The following is a 20,660-nucleotide window of genomic DNA, read 5'->3' as shown; positions in this document are numbered from 1 at the left end:
TGTGGCAGCCAGGGGCCCCTGGGGGCCACATTGGGCCCCTTGTGTTGCTATTATAATGGCCGACCCCTGAACGGTGTTTGTGCCAAGTTTAGTGTGGATCGGAGCAACGGTATGCCTGTGGCAGCCAGGGGCCCCTGGGGGCCACGTGGGGCCTGTGGTGTTGCTATTATAATGGCAGACCCCCAGAACGGTGTTTGTACAATCAAGTTTAGTGTGGATCAGAGCAACGGTGTGCCTGTGGCAGCCAGGGGCCCCTGGGGGCCACATGGGGCCCTTGGTGTTGCTATTATAATGGCAGACCCCTGAACGGTGTGTGTGCCAAGTTTAGTGTGGATCGGAGCAACGGTGTGCTTATGGCAGCCAGGGGCCCCTGGGGGCCACATGGGGCCTGTGGTGTTGCTATTATAATGGCAGACCCCTGAAGAGTGTTTATGACTAACGTTATTCACCCAAAATGCTATGTCATTGAAATGTTCATAAAAACATGTATGTGCATTAACAGGACTCTGACACCCAGCCAATCAGGTGCTTCAAAACATACACTGTGTGTGAATATTCATGAGCTTGTGTATGAACATGCAGTAGCATTACACAACCTATGGGGGCGCTGTTCAGACACAAAAAAGTCGGGTGTATGTGTATTAACAGGACATCAAAAAAAAAAGGTGGATTTGGGCTCTCTAGACCAATAGAAACACTTCTGCTATTTCAGAATTGTCCATGAATTAGCAGGACACCAGTCCTGTCCTGCTAATCCAAAATGTCCTGTTAGTGTGGTGTGTATTCAGGCCAATTGTCCCGTTAAACCACATTTACCAACACACACACACACACACACACACACACACACACACACACACACACACACACACACACACACACTCTGCTATAGAAAACGCTGAGGAAAAAGACTAGGATATAGGTCTAGGATGTAATTGGTGATGTAACAGACACACGCACAGCCACTCTATGGAGCGGTTTACCACCGCTCAAAAACGCATATTGTCACCCTCTGGTGGAGTCATTCAATGTTCAGCAGCCAAGTATTCCAACTTGGTGTTTTAGCCCTGAAACATGACGACCAATGATATACATGACCGTCATGTTGCCACCTATACCTTCCATCTAGCGAGGTAGACAAAGAGCAAGAGTTTGAGCTACAGATGTCAGATTTCAAAAATGAAGTGCTTACCCAAGTCTCATTTCGGTCAGAATTCCGTAACACCTCAATGGTGGTCAGCCAATGTATGGCTGTCTTGGCTGACCTGCCCATATATGGAGGCTGACATGCCCATATATATAGAGCCCTGATGTCATCCTGCCCATATATGGAGGCTGACCTGCCCATATACAGTATGGAGATCCCTGACGTCATGGAGGACCTCCATATATATGGAGCTGACCAACACTGACATCAACTCTACATCACCCGGATCTCCATACAGTATATGGCTATGGCTGACTCATTCTGACATCACCAGGATGACTCCCATATCTGTGCATGCCAATATATATATAGTCAAGTCAGTCTAAGCAATATGCCCAAATCTCCATATACATGGATCTCCATATATGGGTATCAGGGATCTCCACATATGGGTAACTGGTCCGATATATATTAATAAATTATAAAATAAAATAAAAGTCCATATATGGGTATTCCCAGATGGTGCCATGTTAGGGGAACCACACTAACAGAATCCATATATGTCCAAGACAGATGGTGCGACCTTTTTTAGCTTTTTCCTATTTTTGCTAGGTTTGTCTAACACTAGTATGACATAAGTCCGTGCCTAAATCTACAGAAAACAAAACATGAAAAGATGAAATGAATACGAATGAAAAGGAAACACACAGCTAGGTTCCATGTGTAAAAGTTTATTCTTTAAAGAGCTCTACATTGGTACCACATGTAGGTGCAGAACAATCCCTTTGTTCCTGGTTGTTCGTTCAGGGAGATCGTTCAGGAACATGAACTCATACTGTACAAGCTTCAACTATTTTAACCACAAGAACCCTAGTGGGGGCCGCCAATGGTCTCCAGTCAAAGCATATCCTAGGGTTTATTAGTAGTTAAGGCATTAGAGAACTTTCGAGGCTTTCACTCAAAGGTGGGTTCATTTCAAACAAAAGCTCAAATCAAGTCCTGGCGAATTTTGAGTCAATGGTTCATCTTTGTATTAGTTCAGCCCTTGAAGCATCCTTTCCCACTCTTTCATAGAATGGTAGATCCTGAATTGTTCATTGGCTATTTAAAAATAAAATAAGAAACCTTTAACCAGGGAAGTTTTTCATCACTGCCGTCTGACACATTTATATTCCACATCTTCACTCATGAGATCTTTCCAGTAAAACTGCAGTCATAGAACGTTTGGCCAGTAGAACCCTTTTTCTAAATACTTTATTTATCATGTGATACAACCAAGACAAAATAAAAAAGGAGGGGGGCCTAGTATAGACCCTGGGGGGACTCCGTTCAACGAAGTATATGGGGTTTAAATGGTTAAGGGGATTATGTCTAGCTCACAGGCCTCTGGACAGTGGGTGTGGAGTTGAAAGACAGGGTCACAGCTCAACATGAACAAATCCATCTGCCTGACCAGCGAAACCGGTGTGAGCTAGCTGGCTGCAATGCGTGCTCGTTTTTGCCAACGAATCTGAGCACAACGGTGGGGGCACGGGGGTGTGGGGGGCAAGCGGGGGCCTGGGAGGCCACGCCCCTTCCGGTTGCACCACTGTCGAGGACAACAGAGAACAACAACAACAGAGAACAACAAACAGACGGAGACGACAAACAAGAAATTAATAAATAACATGCGACACAGTAACAAGGAGGAAACAAAGGGGGAAAGCCAGCGATTACGCTTTTTTTGTTGGGATTTGCCCTTTCTTCACCAATACTAACGCCAAGACAATGGAGCAAACAAAACAGACGAACGACAAACAAAACAGATGAACGAACGGTAAGGAACTATTATTGCATGCAGAGTTGGTATGAGTTGTTAATGTGTTATTACACCGTTATTATAGGCCTATTTATTTATTTCTACAGGACTTTACGTCGACGCAGGGAGCTCGCGACCCACCTTGCCCACCGGCCCCCACCGTTGTGCTTTGATTTGTTGGCAAACACAAGGTCACGGCTGCCACACACCACCTCTGGACGGAACTGCATCCTCCATCTTCGGTTTGGAGGAGGGCAGTCCTCATTTTAGGCCATTTGAACCCCTCTGTCTCCCCCTGGTGGTTCCTCAGTTGGCCTTGGGCAGTCTGTATACGCCTGAGGTGGTCATCAGTTGGTGCTCTCTGACCTTCCTCTGGAGGAAGGCCTCCAGCTCGTTGACGTCCATCTCCGTCACCACGGGCCCCGTGGCCACGAACATCCTGAGCATGGAGTGGATTCGCTCCAGCGTCATGCTCTCCAGGTTGGTCAGCATGGCTTGGATGTAAGCCCAGAACAACTGCACAGAAAGCACCACAACGTACTAGTTACCTAAATGTCTTTGTCAAAGCATTTAACCAGGTTAGCACTGGCATCCTTATGTTAGGAAAAAATATATTTTACAAGATGTTTCATACTTTTTTGAAAATAGATCTACAAGTTGTACTAGATCAGCTATTTTCGAATATCTGAAGTATAGTCAATTAGGGCTTTAAGTGGTTAACTGGTGTTATAAAATGTCTTACAGTAACTGCAGTAGGAAAAACTTGAAAAACTTTATTTCCATTTGATATCAATTTATTTAGATACTTCATCAAATCACTTACTGTGACTGAATCAGGGCAAAGGTGTTTATGCAACTACCAGCTTTTTACCCATAAGGCTAAAAAAACGAACCTGGGGTGACAGGGCTTTTTCAGTTGCAGTCCCCCACCCTCTGGAACCCACTCCCACCTCATATAAAAGCCCCACCCTTGCCGTGTTGAAAGCCTCCCTCAAAACTCTACACTCCATCTCAGCTTTTTAAATCTTTTGTGTCCCTACTAATGTACTTTTTTTTTTTTTTAGCTTTTAGCCTTTTTAATTATTGTCCTACTAAAATTGTTTTTATTTGTTTTGTAAAGCTGGCTTATCTCCCGATTAGGGAGTCTTACTGGTTATTATTACTTAGAAGGTGTGTGAATGTGTTTGTGAATGTGTGTGTGTGTGTGTGTGTGTGTGTGTGTGTGTGTGTACCATCCCCACCTGCAGTTTCTCCTCTCTCTGCTCTGACTGCGTGGTGGTGTTGGAGTCTCCTTCCTCGTCGCTGTCGATCAGCATCACTCCCCTCTCCAGCCTCTCCTTGGACGAGCCGGTCTCCAGCACAGAGTAGCGGCCGCCCGACTCCTCCTTCAGGACCCCCTGCTGCTGCCACAGGGCCAGCTTCCTGTGAACCATCTCCTTGGGGACGCCCAGCTTGCCGCTCAACTCCTCCAGGGTCCACGAGCCTGACGTCAGCACACATCACACACACAGAAAGGAAACTCAACTGAAATGCAACCACAGTGTACCTATTCTGGGAAAGTCCTAATACTAGGTGAAAATTCTTAGCCAATCTATAAGCAAAGCTCACACACACACATTGCAAAATTGTAGATCGGCTATTTTCAGCAAAGAGATCTGGTGTGCAGGCAAAAACAAAACGAAAGATTAGTACAGACCCCAGTTAGGCTAGAATGTGTCTGGTCGGGTGCATCCCCCCATTCCGACATTCTACCATTCCAACATCCCCCCATTCCGACACTAACCCTATACCTAACCCTAACCTCTATGGAAGTGCCGCCACTCAGACAATTAGAAGTCAATGTCGGAATGGCAGCATGTTGGAATGGAGAGCCGCCCGTCTGGATCAATATGTGTGGCAGCAATGAGTCCCCCCATTATCAAGTTTGTTCTGCTACTTTTGTGTATCGGCATCAGATATCCAACTCCTTGTCATGCAGCCACGCCCTCATCTCTGGAAAGAGGCCATCATCCTCAGAAGGTGGTTGATGCAGGGGACAGGTGGCAGTCTGCTTAAGTTCCCAGAGTTTGTGAGGCAAAGGAATACTGTCCAGGGATTCCGTTTAGACTGCTGTATTGCTTAAGACAAAGCATGGAAATGCTGTTGAGTTGATGGACTTACTCTGTAACTGAGATCGAACTCTGGAGTCCTACATGCACCTTGAACACTGGACCAATCAGTAGCCAGGACAACACAGTTTGCTGTGGCTTTGTTTGTAGGACAGTGGCCCAGGTCCTTCTCCTTCCTACATTGCACTGACTAGGACACCACCATTTAGGGAGGGGCCTTGTTATACTGTACCCATTACAAATCTGGCATCACACAGCATCCATTTTTGTTGATAGCAGGTTACAATGGTTACCCAGAATTTCCGATCGCAGTCAGAGCATTGGTTCTTAAAGTTTTTCATTACTAGTACTTGAAATTCAAATTAGTACTTAGTACTGAGTTTGCAATGAAATAGTCCATGGACCCCTTACCTTTGTACACTCACAGAGTTACAGACCTGTACGGGTCAATTTGGTTCCTAACAGTCAATAATTTTGGACACCATGGGGGTCTCCGGACCCCACTTTGAGAAACACTGGTCTAGAGCCACATGGAACTCCATATTTGGGCACGGCTGACATCAACTTTGATTACGTGAGACTTGAGGCAGCTCTGATTTAATGTGACAACACAGAGCGTGAGGAGCATTAGCTAGGGAGAGATCGACAGTCCCCTCATCTGTCCGAGAAGCCTTTCCAACAGAGACACAAAGACATCTTGGATTTCCAAGGCAAGAAAAGAAGGTGTGTGCGATGGAACAGAGTCTGTATGGTATATTGGACTGGCTGGGCTGGCAGGATGAGCATGTCCAGGAGGACATGCTCATTGAGGGAGTCAGCAACCAGGTGCTGGTCGCGGTGGTGCTTGTCCTTGTTGCGCTCCTCACAGGCTTGCTGTACAGCAAGCGACAGCAGAACATTCACCCCAAGAACCGGGAACACGTCCGAGCAGTCCGACAACAGCTCATGGCAGAGTGGGACCCGAACCGCTCTGCAGAGGCCAGGCAGCAGTATTACTCGGACATGTCCTGCCCTGTGTGTCTACAGCAGGCCGTGCTGCCTGTGGAGACTAACTGCGGACATCTCTTCTGTGGCCCCTGCGTTATAGCTTATTGGCGATATGGAACTTGGCTGGCGGCCATCGACTGCCCCATCTGCAGACAAACAGTGACGCTACTCCTCCCTCTCTTCGGCGAGGGCGACTTCGGCGAGAGCGACGCCTCCCCGCAGAGAGCCCAGGATGGCGAGAGCGACGCCTCCCTGCAGGGAGCCCAGGATGGCGAGAGCGGCTTCGGCGAGAGCGACGCCTCCCCACAGGGAGCCCAGGACGGCGAGAGCGACGCCACCCCTCAGGGAGCCCAGGATGGCGAGAGCGACGCCACCCCTCAGGGAGCCCAGGATGGCGAGAGCGACGCCACCCCTCAGGGAGCCCAGGACTGCGAGAGCGACGCCTCCCCGCAGGGAGCCCAGGACTGGGAGACGGGACCACAGCCCGTCCTCAGAGACCAGGACTGGGAGTCGGAACCGCAGCCCATCCTCAGAGACCAGGACGGGGAGGCGGGACCGCAGCCCGTCCTCAGAGACGTCAACGACTACAACCGCCGGTTCTCTGGACAGCCGCGTTCTTTGATGGACAGGCTCAGGGACGTTCCTACCCTGCTACGTCACGCCTTCAGAGAGGCGTTTTCAGTGGGTGGATTGTCCTTGATTATCCGGATGCGCATTCTCCTGTATATAGTCGGTGGATTCGTCTACGTGGTTTCACCCGTTGACTTCATGCCCGACGCCCTCTTCGACTACCTCCTGGGCTTCATGGACGACTTATTCGTCATCGTTTTCGTGTTTATTCAAATCTCCACCATTTACAGAGGGGTTATAACACAGAGACTCAATGGCTAAAGGGTGCAGCATACTCCAAACCAAATAAGTCCTTTGCCTAAACTGTTTTTCCAACGTTTGGTCCGGGGAAACACCAGGCCTCCAACTGGATCCTTACGGGCCCGAGAGTAAAATCTTTGGGACCCCAGTCTACAGTATGTAAAATTCTCAGTGTTAATGTAACTCTGAGAGACTACTCCATTTGGTTTTCATTTATTTTTTTATTTTGGGGAAATGTACAAGACCAGTCCTGTTCCGGGGGTGTGCGATGAGGGATTGAATGTAGGAGTCTCAGAAGTAATGTTGGAGAACCCATACCGGTGCCCATTGGCTGGCACTCTTTTATGCCCATATATGGTGTTCCGTGTCCAGGCCAGTCTGTGATGTCATCACCAAATTTGGGCACTGTAGTGATGTCAGTCACTGATGTCAGTTGGGAATTGTTACCAATGGTGGGCCGACACTGTTTAATATCAGTGATGTCAGCATGCAGACAGCTGCGAAGCGAGCGGTGCTACTGTCATTTCGCATTGTATCAAACAAGACACACGTGCATCTCCTTGTATGGACCGTTCTGTCGGTGTCTGCGTACTTTCTATGACGTGCACATACGGACACTCATACAGACATAGGGACCTACACATAAACGGATACAACGCTGATGAAGGCATAAACACCAAAACGCGTTCGTTGTTGCTGGCTGCTCTGTAGCGTACCATGCCAACCTTAATATAAAATAAAAAGTGCCTTAAAAGGACTGTTCTGTGAGTGCTGGTGTTATCTTTGAGAATGTTCTTGGAAACATACACATGAAGCCAGACGTACTGTAGAAGCGGTTAGCACAGCTCATTAGAAGGACAATATCAGTCACCAGAACCAAGGAAGTGTGTTTTCAATGAATCTAACATGGTTAGAATAGAGTTTGAAGTTACCATGCGTATAAGGAAGGTGGCAGGTCTGATAGAATGATCAAATATCTAAATACTGAACCAAGCAACCTAAAAGCCAGAGGAGAGTAGTTTGAAAGTGGAATATCCCTGTTAAGCCTTGATTTATACTTGTGGCTGTCGTGCACCAAAAATAGCCATGAATCTACAATGCTTTTTGACTGAATTAATAAAATGTAGATGCTTTTGAGATCAGGAACAAACTGATTAAAAAACGAGTTTAATGGGGCGCCCGCTGGCCTACCAGTCCAGGCGCAAACCACACAGGCTCTGATGCCTGACAGTGTGTCGCGGGTACGGGTCCCGAGTCTCTGTCCTATCAATAAAGGCATAAAGGCCCAATAACAAATCTTTAAAAAATAAAAGATTTAAGAAAATGAGAATTTAATTAAGGTCAACTGTCTTGCCATAAATTTTATGTGATGTTAAAAGGGTAAATGTAATAAAAACTTTGACAGTGCCGTGCCAAGTTTGGTTCAGCAGTTCTTTGCAGTTCTAGCTAGCCGAACATTGTGTATGATTGGACAGAAGTTCAAGGTGGTTGTGATTTTGACCAAGGCTTCAATATGCCAGAGGCAAACAAGGAACAGTTTTGAAGGGAGGTTGGCTGAGGAGGATAGGATGCACATGTACCTATGTAATCTCTCTCAGAGAGCATAAACACAAACTGTCTCTGGCAAAGCCCCAAAGTACGTCAGAGGCCGGTGAAGAAAATGAGACCTCAGGTGGTAAAACCCACCAGTTCCAACGCTGTACATTAAATTCTTTCAGTGGCTCGAGCAGTGGTTTTATACTTTAGCTATTCAAAAATAGCAGATCTACAAGCTCATAGTGCAGCACAGAGTGCCACGCTATGAGCTTGTAGATCCGCTTTTTTAAAATCATGAAAACGTTGAACATTTGTAACTCAAATCTTTCTTTCTCGGGGGCCCTGGAACAAATATTTTGAGATGGGGGTTCGCGGTCTGTAAATATAATTCTAGGGGTCCTTGACATGAAAAGGTTTGAGCACCGCTGATACAGAAACATACGTTTTTCAGAAAACCATTAGGATTTATAAGACATCTTTGAACAGATACTGACTCTTTTCCTGGAAGTGAAGGATGATGGCTGCGTGGATGGGCGACACGGTGAGGTTGGTGAGCACTCTGTCCTCAAGCTCCACGTCCAGCGTGACTGAACCCAGCAGGGGCTTCCAGCTCAGCGTCCTCATGGCCTGGAGACGGACAGACCAACACGCATGCGTTAACGCAGTGGTTCTCAACCTGTGGGGGGTCCCCAAATTATTTGGGGGGGGTCCCCAGATGATTAACATGGTGCAACATGGTTTTCTCACTCAACAGTAAACAAAACAACATAAAGTTTAAGTGTATAGAGAGGGTATCTGCACATTTCTAAAGTGACAATTTAAGGACTTTTTAATACCTCTAAAATGACTATTTAAACATTGGCAAAATTGTCAAATATTAGAGGCAGAAATTGTGCCGATCTACATGCCCACAACGCCTCGCATTGTGAGGGGTTGTGAGCATGTAGATCAGCTATTTTCACAATAGAACCGTGCTATACAAAATGTAACTCTTAGTGCTCGTCAGGGTGGGGGGGGTCCCCAGTTAAAATATGATTATTTTACGGCCTGAAAGGTTGAGAACCACTGCGTTAGCGCACGGAAAGACAGATAAACCTCGTTTCAGAGCACAGACACACATCTGATGCACATTATGACTTGTGCCCAAGCCCAGATGATATTAAAGTGACAATGTAAGACCTTTTTAATAGCTCAAAAAATACCATTACTGCGTCAAAAGTGATCAACAAACTATACTATAAAAACTGTCAATTGGCCAAATTAAATAAGAAGCAAAGATTGTGAAAATAGCTGATGCGAGGCATTGTGAGATTGTACATCTGCTATTTTCACAATCATTACCTGTGGGAGTCAGACTAAATGTAATGCCTCAATTCCTACAATTCCATGTGCTTGTCAGGGTGCGAGGTACCCAGTTCAAATATGATTATTTTGTGGGGTCGCGGCCTGAAAAGTTTGGGAACCACTGATTTAAGGGGACCACTTCCTAAGTTTTCCTGTTGCCATTTAGGCTTCCATAGAAGACATGCTGGCATCGTGGCGACTGAGAACTTTAATCCATGTACCGTATGTGACTTTTCTTTTGTTAATGAAAATGTTATCTGCCTGTGTGTGTCTGTACACAAACAGTGCTTGCGCGGCGGGCCCAGGTTCAGATCTCGGGCAGCACATTAAAGTCACAGAGTGCAGCCTTTGTCACTAAACCTTGAGCTTCTCGTAGCGGTGCGTGTAGGCCTCCATGGCCTGGGAGACGGGCGGAGGCAGCTCCATCTTCTCCTCCTTCAGCTGGGGCCAGAACTCCGAGGACAGGATCATGGCCGACAGGGCCAGCGGCGGCTGCTCCTCCTCGCCGAGGCGCGCCTCCTCCTCACGGATGTTGCTGTTGATCCTCCTGGAGTCGGCTACGTCCTGGAAGACCAGAGGACAACAAGGATGAACGTCTTAACGCCTACCGTATCGCCAAGCCCTTTTGTCTTCTCGGGGGCCTGTTTGCCCCAGGCCTTTACTGTAACTTCAATCAATTTACAAATAGGAATAACTCGTACCTTGCCTGGGGGCCAGACCGCATTTACAGCTGGTCAATAGCGTAATTTGTAATGGGTTGATGAGTTTTATAAACCCAAGGGCCCCCCCTACTGGCGACAGTGGCGATTTATTTTGTTTTCAATAAATAAAAATCACACTCGTGTGAACTGAGCGGTGGAGGCTGCGTGTGTGTGTGTGTGTGTGCATGCGTGCGTGCGTGTGTATGTGGGAATGTGAGTGTGAGTGTGCCTGGCCTGAGGCTGAACAACAGCGCCCCTCCCTTAACATGTGTGGTCAGAAAAGGTATTGCAGGCTACATACAGACAGACACGCACGCACGCACGCATACACACACGGCCACGTATAGGAGACGGTGTAACCACCGCTCAAAAATAGCCGCCCATAGTATGTACGTATAAATTCATATGCTATTATACTGTATGTATTGTGTCATTTCCAATATATTAGGGGTCTCTAATCTATGGGCCCCCCTCACAGCAGTGCAGGGCCCTTTTGATCTGAAAACCCATGTGGAATAAGGTCTAATTTCGCCACCTGCAGCTGGTGTTAAAATAAATAATACGGTCTGATTCCCATTTCATAATGTGTTAGTATTAGCAACAATTAATGCAGACTGTTTGACTGTGTTAACAATCAAACAATCTTTCAACAGCTTAAACTGCTGAAACTAAACAAGACAGGTCACTCACCTTCAGCATGACCTCACAGTAGTGCATGTGGGACTCCCCGAACCTCAGCTTCAATAACTCCACATTACGGATCTCCCTAAAGCCACACAGCGAGAGGGGAAAAAACTCAACTCAATCCTCAGTCCTCTACACCAGGGGTTCCCACACGTTTTCGGCTCGGGGCACCCCTATAAATATGTTTTTCAACCAAGGCACCCCTACATTATTATATTCCATATTTTCAATTCCAGCACCTTATAATTATAGCATATTTTAGCGATTATGTTGCGAGGAAAGCGAGATAATAGCCATTTTGGTTAGAACTGACGGAAAATAACTTTGTACTTCAAGTTTAAAATGATACTAAATATATTTTTAAACGTCCAAATAAATTTAAAATATTATCAAATTATCTCGCGGCACCCCTGGACTGCCGTCGTGGCACCCCAGGGTGCCCCGTCACCCACTTTGAAAACCCCTGCTCTACACAACGCAAAACAAAACAGAAACCCATATCCAGTTTCCGGTTTGTGCTCAGCAGTACCTGGCGGTGTTGTAGTTGAGCTGGAGCAGCAGCCTGTCAGCCAGGACGGTCCGGTACTCGTCGATGAAGATCTCCTTGCTGCCATAGATGCTGACCAGCAGGCTGATGATGTCAGAGGAGCGACGCTTAGAGCCCGTCTTATCTGAGACCAAAAGACAAGAGTCAACACGGGCAGAAAGCTTTTCATAAATGAATGGCCTGTTATACACTTCGTCGTATGACAGTGTGTTGCACAAAAGCAACAAAAATAGCTCACGTGTGTTGCAGGATATTTTTCAAATAGCTTTTGACATACCCAAAGGGACACCAGGTTGAAAGTGGTTTGAAATCTGCTTTTGATACTTTAAATAAACTCAGCACAAAAAGAAAGGAAACTTGACTTCGGTCTATTATATCTCCCCTTTAATAATACCAAATTGTATTGTGTTTTATATAATTTTGCTGATTCGTCACCTTTACAACGAGGTACAGTTTGTAAGCATCAGACATTCGTGCAATGAGCACCACAGCCAAACGTGTGGGTAGCACCCCTCCAAAAATGGTCAAAATTGCCTGGTAGGCCTGCAATACTGTTCTTTCGGTGTTCACCTTTGTTGCCTGGAGCATTGAATGATATTGCACTCTTCCACAGTAATAATGAAAAAACAAACAAAAAACAAACAAAAAACATATTGGCCATTTTTAGACTTTGTTAATGTTAAGCTCAGTGTCAGGGAAGCCCAAAACTAGAGTAAATGCCAGCAGAACAGTATTGCAAGCCATTTTGGCAAAGTTTTGGTCCGCGCTACCAACATATTTGGCTGTGTAGCTCATGCCTCGAATGCCCGATGCTTACAAGCTGTACCTCGTTGTAAAGGTGACGAATCAACGAACACAATACAATTTGATATTATTAAAAGGGAGATATAATGGACCGAAGTCAAGTTTCCTTTCTTTTTGTGCTGAGTTTTATATTTGGATACCAAAACTTTTATACTTTTACTCTCGAATTGTGTTAATTCCGGACTTTTACTTGTAACATACTTCTTCATTGCAGTATTGGTACTTTTTACTTCAGTAAAACATTTTCCACCACTGGTTAAATGTGTCCTTCATCCTCTTACTGACCAGTGATTGCGTCGGTGGGGTCCGGGACCCACTCCTCCGGGTCGCTGCCCTCGTCGTCGCTGTCCTGCATCTCCAGGGTGACTGGGTCGGCCCGGGACAGCTCATTGGCCAGGTCGTTGCAGCCCTCCGTGTCGCCCGTCAGGCCGGCCACGATCTGTCTGACCGTGTCATCTCGCGTCCTATGACACACACACACGTACGCATTCGTACATATCAATACTGCAGGGGTCTTCAACAGGGGATCCAGGACCCCTAGGGGGTCCTCAAAGTTACGACAGGGGGTCCTCCAAATCTTTGTGTAATAGAAAGGTTTTTCTCTCCTTTTTTATATTAACCACTTGAATCCTAGCATCCATATTCTGAGAACTTTAGCCAAAAATAGCAGATCTACAAGCTCACAACGCCTCGCAGCGGCTATTTTCGGCAAAGGTGTTTGGTGTAAAAGGGGAAAAGTGCAGAGTGAAATGTCAAGTTATGTATTGACAGTTCAAGTGGTTAAATATGTACAGTATCTGAAAACACAAATTGACATGAATCCAAAATACAACTAGAAGCAGTGCTCTTCCGAGCACAGGTCTCCACCAGGCTGTGCGTCCTGGTGGTGCAACTGTATAATAGGCCAATGTAAAAAGGGTGGCATATGTTCTTCACATTAGATCTTTCATGGCAATCGGATGCTGCATGCATGATTTGAGTGTTCCAAAAATGTGTTTTGCTAAAGTCTACCTGCTGATGGCGCTATAACAGGCCAATGTGAAAAAGGTAGCATTTGTTCCTTGACCTAGTGGAAATATGTGTGGCAAATTTCACGGTAATCGCAAGCTGCATAGATGATTTGAGGCATTTTGTTCAAAAACGGAGCAATCCTGCAAACTTTGGAAGCTAATATTAGCCAATCAGGATGGAATATGAAATATCAGATGGATCGGACTTGATCACATGACTATAGAGATACTGTGTACCAATTTGCGTGATTTTTGGATAAAATCTCAAGGAGTAACATCCAAAAACGTGTTTTACATAAGTCGGCCCAAAGGTGGCGCTATAGAAGGCTGATGTGAAAAATGCAGGGCAAAGGTTTATCCTTAGCCTTTAGGGAGTGCGCTTACAAAGTTTGAAACTGATCGGTGAAGTTATAGGTAAAACCACAAATCGCCCTGTTATAGCGCCACCATGAGGCTGATTAAAAAAAATCAAGTGGCATTTCTTCCTCTGCCTAGTGGGAACGTGTGTGCGCGATTTCATGATAATTGCACTTTGCGTTTGGGATTTGAGGCATGTTGTTCAAAACAGCTCAATCCTACAAACTTTGGAATCCAATCTTAGCCAATCAGAAAGGAATATGCAAAATCGGACAGATCCGTGTCGATCGCATGACTGTCGAGATACTGCCTACCGATTTGTAGGATTTTTGGACAAAATCTGTAAGAGTAGTGCACAGAAATGTGTTTTACAAACATCGGCCACTAGGTGGCGCTAGAAAAGGCCCATTTGAAAAATGTAGGGCAGAGGTTCTAGATTGGCATCCAGGGAATGTGTGTGCTCACTTTGGCAGCGACCGGGCCAACGGCGACTGAGATTTGCTGCACACAAACTGCGAGGACACACGGACGCACGGACGCACGCACGGACGGACGAAGGGGAAAACATACTCTCCCCCATGCCTTCGGCTGGTGGAGACAATGATGATTGTGCTGTCAAACAATGAAACTATATGGAATCTATGAAAAGGTTGTGGGGGTCCCTGCTTCACCGCTTTCTCAACTAAGGGGCCCTTGGCCTGAAAACGTTGAAGACCCCTGAAGTACTGTAATACCTCAGGCGGGCTAGTGTGGACTGTGGACCAGGTGGATGCTGGGGTGCAAAAGCAATCAGCCGCTTACAAAGGTGGCAGCAGGTACTCGGCAGCTGCTAATGGTGCTATACTTTGCTGTAGGACAAATAGTAAATATTTCTACAAGCTCACAAGCAAAAACAGTTTTTCTTTTGGCCAATAAGGGCTTGTCTGAAATATAAATGCCCAGTTGGAAGTGCTTAAACAACCTTATCACAGTCATGAACTTATGAAATGTCATGTCACCTAACATGGAGAGGAGAGATGTCAGCCTAACACAGAGGCGGGCAACTTTGATGATGGAGAGGGCCACTATATTAATCCACACGACCACACTCACTCCAGAGGGCCACACTGCATATACTGTCTGACGGAAACCTTTCCGTATTTTAACTTTTTTTTGTAAATTAATGTCCTACTGTACCAAGTCATTCTATTTCACACAAAAGTAGCAAAATAGCTGCTATTTTTTTCTACTTTTGAATTGGAATCCTGAATATTGTTTTTGTTTGCTATTGGAATCCATTTCAGAGCAAGCATTTTTGCAAAAATGAAAAGAATCAGTTGAGATGGAGTGACACAGACACTAGGGCTAAAATACCTGAGGTACTTGCGGATGGGCAGGCAGGCCACCTGCAGAATGACCATGGATGGATCCAGCTCTCTGAGAGCCTTGATGGCTGAGATGTACACGGTGAGAATGTCAGCCGTGTGGACTCCTGAGGTCGGTTGACACAACAAGACACAATATCAGAAGATAAACTCTCCCTTAGTCGCAGTAGAGTACCAGTAGGGCTGTCACGATTATGACATTTTACATGATGATTAATTGTCACACAATAATGGCGAATAACAATTTAATTAATTAATGTTTGTCGTTGACAATTACATTTCTATTTGGCTTGTAGGCTTTGAAGTTGCACATGGCCGATATGACACATAACCTAATTATACAAAAACATTACTGACATATTTGAGAGCGTTATACTTAAAACTGAACATTGATAGTGGAAATAGCAGATCTACAAGCTCACAAAGTTTAAAAAAAAAAGTTTTTGAAAAAATATGAACATTTTGTTCCATGACCAAACTGACCAGGGTGCAGGAGACGACTCTCAAAAGCTGATTTCAGCGAGGTGAGGAGCTGCTGCCTCTGATTGGTTCTCTCCAGGCAGAACTTCAGGTCTTCAATGGCCGGCTTTGACTCTGGGAAATCTGACATGTAAATGTAGACAGTGAGCCCATGCGGACGCCCACAGCCACTGCAGAGTGAGTACAACTGTTGAATAATATGCAGACTACAGTATATCCCTTCGGTCGACAGTAGACACATATTTTGAGAAGAAATTAGAAGAAATTAGTCTGAGTTCTAGCTATGATAAAATATAATATGTATATATATTTATCATAAAGTCATTACACAACGTAATGACAACTCCTGTTTTTTAAAAAGACAAAACAGGAGTTGCCTGTGGAAAATCTAGTTGACTTAGTTAAAGACGTTTTATGTTTTATGCCAAAACCTGAAAATGTCAAACACCTATTTTGTAATACCTTTCAATCCGGGACAGCATCTGTGTCACATTAGTTGTTGCTATACTGTATATAGCAACATTTTTCCAGAAAACGTGGGTTAGGATTTAGAGTTTTTCCCATATTTCTGTTTTCAGGGGCATTTTTGAGATGTCTGACCTCTGATGATGCTGAAGAGCTCGTCGATCCTCATGTTGACGTAGATCCTGCAGAAGAACTGGTGCATGTGGCACCTCCAGTGCTGCAGCACGGCACTGGCAGGCCTGCCCGCCGCCGCCGCCGCGGTGGTGGGGGCGTCACCGCCGGGAGACGTGAGCGGCGTGTCTCCCTCACTGCTCACCTTGCTGCTGAACACCCTGCTCAGCCAGCCCAGCACCAGCTCCAACCACTGGTCACACACACACACACACACACACACACACACACACACACACACACACACACACACACACACACACACACACACACACACAGGGGAGGTGTTGTTTATACACAGCGATGAGATGGTCCGGTACACCGTTTAATGTGTAATGAGTACCCGGCCTTTATTTGGATTTTCCTGATGTCAGCAATTATGTTTATCGTTGCTGTCGGGCAGAAACTCTCCATCTCCATATTCAAACCTTTGGTGTTTTTCCATAAATGAACACCCTACTTGTACTTACTTGCTTGATCATACTACAGCGGTACACAAAATGATCAAATCTAAAAGTAGCAGATCTAAGCTCAATGCAATTTTACTTTGTCTTTATTAGTGATTACACAATACAAAAATTACAAAGACAAAAATAAAACATAAAACACATACAAAACACACACAAAGACAGAGAAAAATATAAGAGAGCGTTACCTCCTGGAAGTCGAGCAGAAAGGAGCGCTCATACTCTCCTCTGCAGTGCTGCTCCATGCGTTGCTCTATCAGCTTGTGGAGGATGGCTGTCACTGCCTCGGAGCTCACCCTCTCCAACAGCTGCAGTCTGGACCTGCACGCACAGACAGACAGTACACCAAGCACAATACACAGTTAAAGCCTCAATCCTCAAACGTAGTGCAAAAATGGAACCCCCTTCCTGATTGGATGCAACTAATTGTCCCAACCCGAAAACGTGTTTTCAGTTAACTAAAAGAGCAAGAGAGAAAGGGAGATGCTTGCTACTGAACAACCTCTCTATAGCAATGGTCGGAATATAAAGCTACTAATAATTGAACTCTGAGAGTGAACACATCTAGCCAAATAGACCTTTTAATTTGTCCTTTTAAAGGTACTAAAAGGTCATTAAATTGACACTTTAGAAATGTGCAGATACCCTCCATACACTTTAACTTTATGTTGGTTTGTTTACTGTTGAGTGAGGAAACAATGTTGCACATCATCTGGGGACCCCCCAAAATTATTTGGGGATCACCCTGGGGGTCCCAACCCACAGGTTGAGAACCACTGGTTTATTAGAAGGATAATTGAACATTGCTGCCTATAACCCCAAGCACAAAATCAGGGTCGCCAACAAACGTAAACACACTCACAGTATGCGGCTGAGCTCCTGCAGTTGCCCCAGGGCGTCCCGACACCAGCACTGCTGCGCCGGAACGCCACATCCGGCACACGGCGCCGCCGCCGCCCCACCTTCCTGTCCCTCCGCCCCGTCCTCTGCTTCGGCGGCGGCGCCCCCCTCCTGGCTCATGTGCACGGAGAAGGTCCTGCTGTAGAACTCCAGCACGCGCTCCTGGAGCACGCTGGAGCTGGAGAAGAGCAGGAGGGCCCTGATGACAGTGAAGGCCCGCTCCCGGAGGCTTCTGGTCCCGGGGCCACTCAGGCCACCTCGGCCCTCGTCCTGCCAGGCGCCCAGCCTCTCTAGACCTCCTGGGAGAAAAAGCGGAAAAATTACATTGTAGCCGTTCAGAACAGCGGTTCTTCTCAAATATGTTCATGTCTAGGACACCCAATTGATAGGATTGTTGCTGTAAGATTATACTGTAGGTGGGGATAGTGAACCTGAATTCATTCATTCTAAACAATACATTCTCTCATTGGGATAATGTCTACTAAATAATGTGAAATTAAACTGTTGCTTATTTTGCTGGAGAACCTGTGGAACCCCCCTGAAGGACCCATGGGATTCTTCCTTCAAAAGATGGATAAGCTTTTTGAAATATATCATTTTATTTTTAGATTTTTTAAAAATAATTTTATACATTTTCAAACAAAAAAGCAAACACATATTAGAAATTCCGCAAATAGAAAATGAAATAAATAGCCGATCTACAAGCTCTCAGCTCCGCGTTGTGATCTTGTAGATCCGCTATTTTCACTAGTTTGGGTCCAGGGCGAATGTCTCATTTCTCTTTTGGGTCACAGGCTAAAACGTTTGGGAACCGCTGCCGTACAGAACCATTAGTATGTAGTCCTGTAGGACGGAGTTAACTTGCCCAGGAACGGCTCCAGTCTGTCCAGCAGGGTTTGAAAGGCGGTGAGGAGAACCCTGGCCCGGTCTCTCTCGTCCAGTTCGTTCTCCGGCTGCTTGAGTCCGGCCCAGAACTCCGGGGCAACGCTGCTGGTCAGCCTGGTCTGCAAGGTCTCCAGGAGCCAAGCCCCGAGGAACTGAGCCAGGCCCCGGGAACTCAGCAGGACCAGGGACTCTGTGAGAGACCCGTCGTCCGACACCGACGACTCGCGGGACACCTGAAATGTCAGCGAAAAGGATAAATCGTTATGCAGTTATTATAATGATACAGAAATGGACCCATTTGGTAAAAGGGCCTTTCTGTGTGGAGTTTGCATGTTCTTCCCGTGTCTCCCTGGGGTAGGTACCCTCACAAAAAACATGCAGTAATCCTGGTCTCTCTCTATACTGCCTCCCCCTGCCTAGCTGTGGCGCCTGATGGAGGTAGCCGGGGACCCAGTCACCCAAAATGTGAGATAACCTGTGATGTCATGCCGTACTTTTTATTTCTGTTTAGTTTGGTCATAACGTTCCACAGAATGAGAGGTCTGCTCTGCCGTGAAAAAAAGGTTATGGCCATACAAATGGTGAATATACAAATGGCCATAATTTTTTTTTTTTTTCTCTGTGTTTCCGGCAGAGCAGACCTCTCATTCTGTGGACCTTATTGACCAAACTAATAGAGAGAACAGAAATAAAAAGTATGGCATGACAGACATCACAGGTTCAACCCTATTCCCTGAGCTTTTGGGTCCCTGACTAAGGGGAGCTGGTTGGAGTAACGTGTGAAAGGTGAAAAGAAAGAAGCTGCTTGGACTCCTCATGCATAGAAGGAAGCATGAGGGAGTGTAGCGCCCAGGATTACATTATAGACAATTGACACTGGGTGAAAAAATGGCTTGCAAAAATCATGGGGTACATTTTAAAGAAGGAAAATAAAAAGTTCCATTTATGTTTTAGCCCTGATGAAGAGCGCTTCAGGTTGAGACATGTTGGCGTTGTATGAAATAAACAAAAGGCTGTTCCCTCCCACTTTGAGTGCCCGGACCCATCTTTTATCTGATGTCTGATCCAGGAGCACCTTTTACTATTCAAGTACAGTACGCCTCGGGTGAGCACCATGGTTGCCTGGTTCTCTCTAAAAATTTGACATATTTGAGGGGAAATTCAGTTTTAAGCTTCACCCAGCTGATTGCTAACCAAGTGGTCAGACTTCTTGAGGTCTTGAGCAGTAAGCACAGGGGGGAGGCAGTAGACACCTAGACACATTGCTGGGGCCAGGAATCAAACCTGGGACCTTATGATTCCCAGATAGGCCCTCTACCAATTCAGCTATGATCAGCACCTTAGTACAAGATCCATTTGATTCCATTTGTACAGTCTCAGAGTAACAAATGCTCCATTTGTACAGTCTCAGAGTAACAAATGCTCCATTTGTTCAGTCTCAGAGTAAAAACGTAATAAAAGAATGATACACAATTATCAGAGTTGATCATTCACCTAATGATTTGCCAAATACCTACTCACCAGAGCAGCTATAACTGTCTCCCAGGCTTTAGGTACATCTTGGGGGGTCGAAAATGACATCTCTGTAGCATCTTCTGAATCCATCATAGTACTGTCTTCCATTGCACTCTCTTCTGCTTCTGTGAAGCACACTTGGGATGAAACGCGTCTAGCTATGGACACATTGCGGTTAAGTTGAACACATGAAGCCGTTTACATTCGCCATCTAAAGCCTTCTAAGAGCTTTACATTAAGGTCAGTACTAACGATGTTGAGATAATATTATGTATTTGTTTAATATCCATAACACTGTGAAGTGTCTCTGCTGCAAACGTCTTGCTGCTTTACGTTTGTCGCGCTCTCGCTTCACTTCTTGTTCTGCCCTTTCTGTGTTGACAACCAAAATGTCACATTACCACCTCCTGCTGGTTTCCTTAGAAATTGCCATATTGTAAAGGGGGAAAAATTGTAATATTTTTACTATAGCATTCTTCAATTCAAGTGATTCTAATTGGGTATTTTATAATTACAAGCT

At 45.7% G+C, this 20,660-nt stretch overlaps 2 protein-coding genes across 2 annotated transcripts; one reads left to right on the top strand and one right to left on the bottom strand.

Moving 5' to 3' along the window:
• Window positions 1-1,924: 1,924 nt before the first annotated feature.
• anapc2 (anaphase promoting complex subunit 2) lies at window positions 1,925-20,425 on the bottom strand. The gene is made up of 14 exons (XM_080724322.1): window positions 20,147-20,425; window positions 18,606-18,858; window positions 17,703-18,039; window positions 17,029-17,161; window positions 16,338-16,566; window positions 15,741-15,860; window positions 15,247-15,364; window positions 12,812-12,990; window positions 11,705-11,846; window positions 11,182-11,257; window positions 10,151-10,354; window positions 8,941-9,073; window positions 4,187-4,428; window positions 1,925-3,461 (listed from the first exon to the last, which is right to left on the bottom strand). The coding sequence occupies exons 1-14, from the start codon at window positions 20,246-20,248 to the stop codon at window positions 3,252-3,254; spliced, it is 2,478 nt and encodes an 825-aa protein (XP_080580448.1). The 5' UTR covers window positions 20,249-20,425; the 3' UTR covers window positions 1,925-3,251.
• On the top strand, window positions 5,786-6,931 carry LOC308284097 (E3 ubiquitin-protein ligase RNF170-like; the record flags this gene model as incomplete). Its single annotated transcript, XM_080724636.1, has 2 exons — window positions 5,786-6,271; window positions 6,581-6,931. The coding sequence occupies 2 exons, from the start codon at window positions 5,786-5,788 to the stop codon at window positions 6,929-6,931; spliced, it is 837 nt and encodes a 278-aa protein (XP_080580762.1).
• Window positions 20,426-20,660: the final 235 nt, after the last annotated feature.

This window comes from Nannobrachium achirus (genome assembly GCF_963921795.1).
Source record: "Nannobrachium achirus genome assembly, chromosome: 4".
NCBI lineage: Eukaryota > Metazoa > Chordata > Actinopteri > Myctophiformes > Myctophidae > Nannobrachium > Nannobrachium achirus.
Note: the sequence above shows the minus strand (reverse complement) of the source record. Positions and strands in the feature narration are given on the sequence as shown.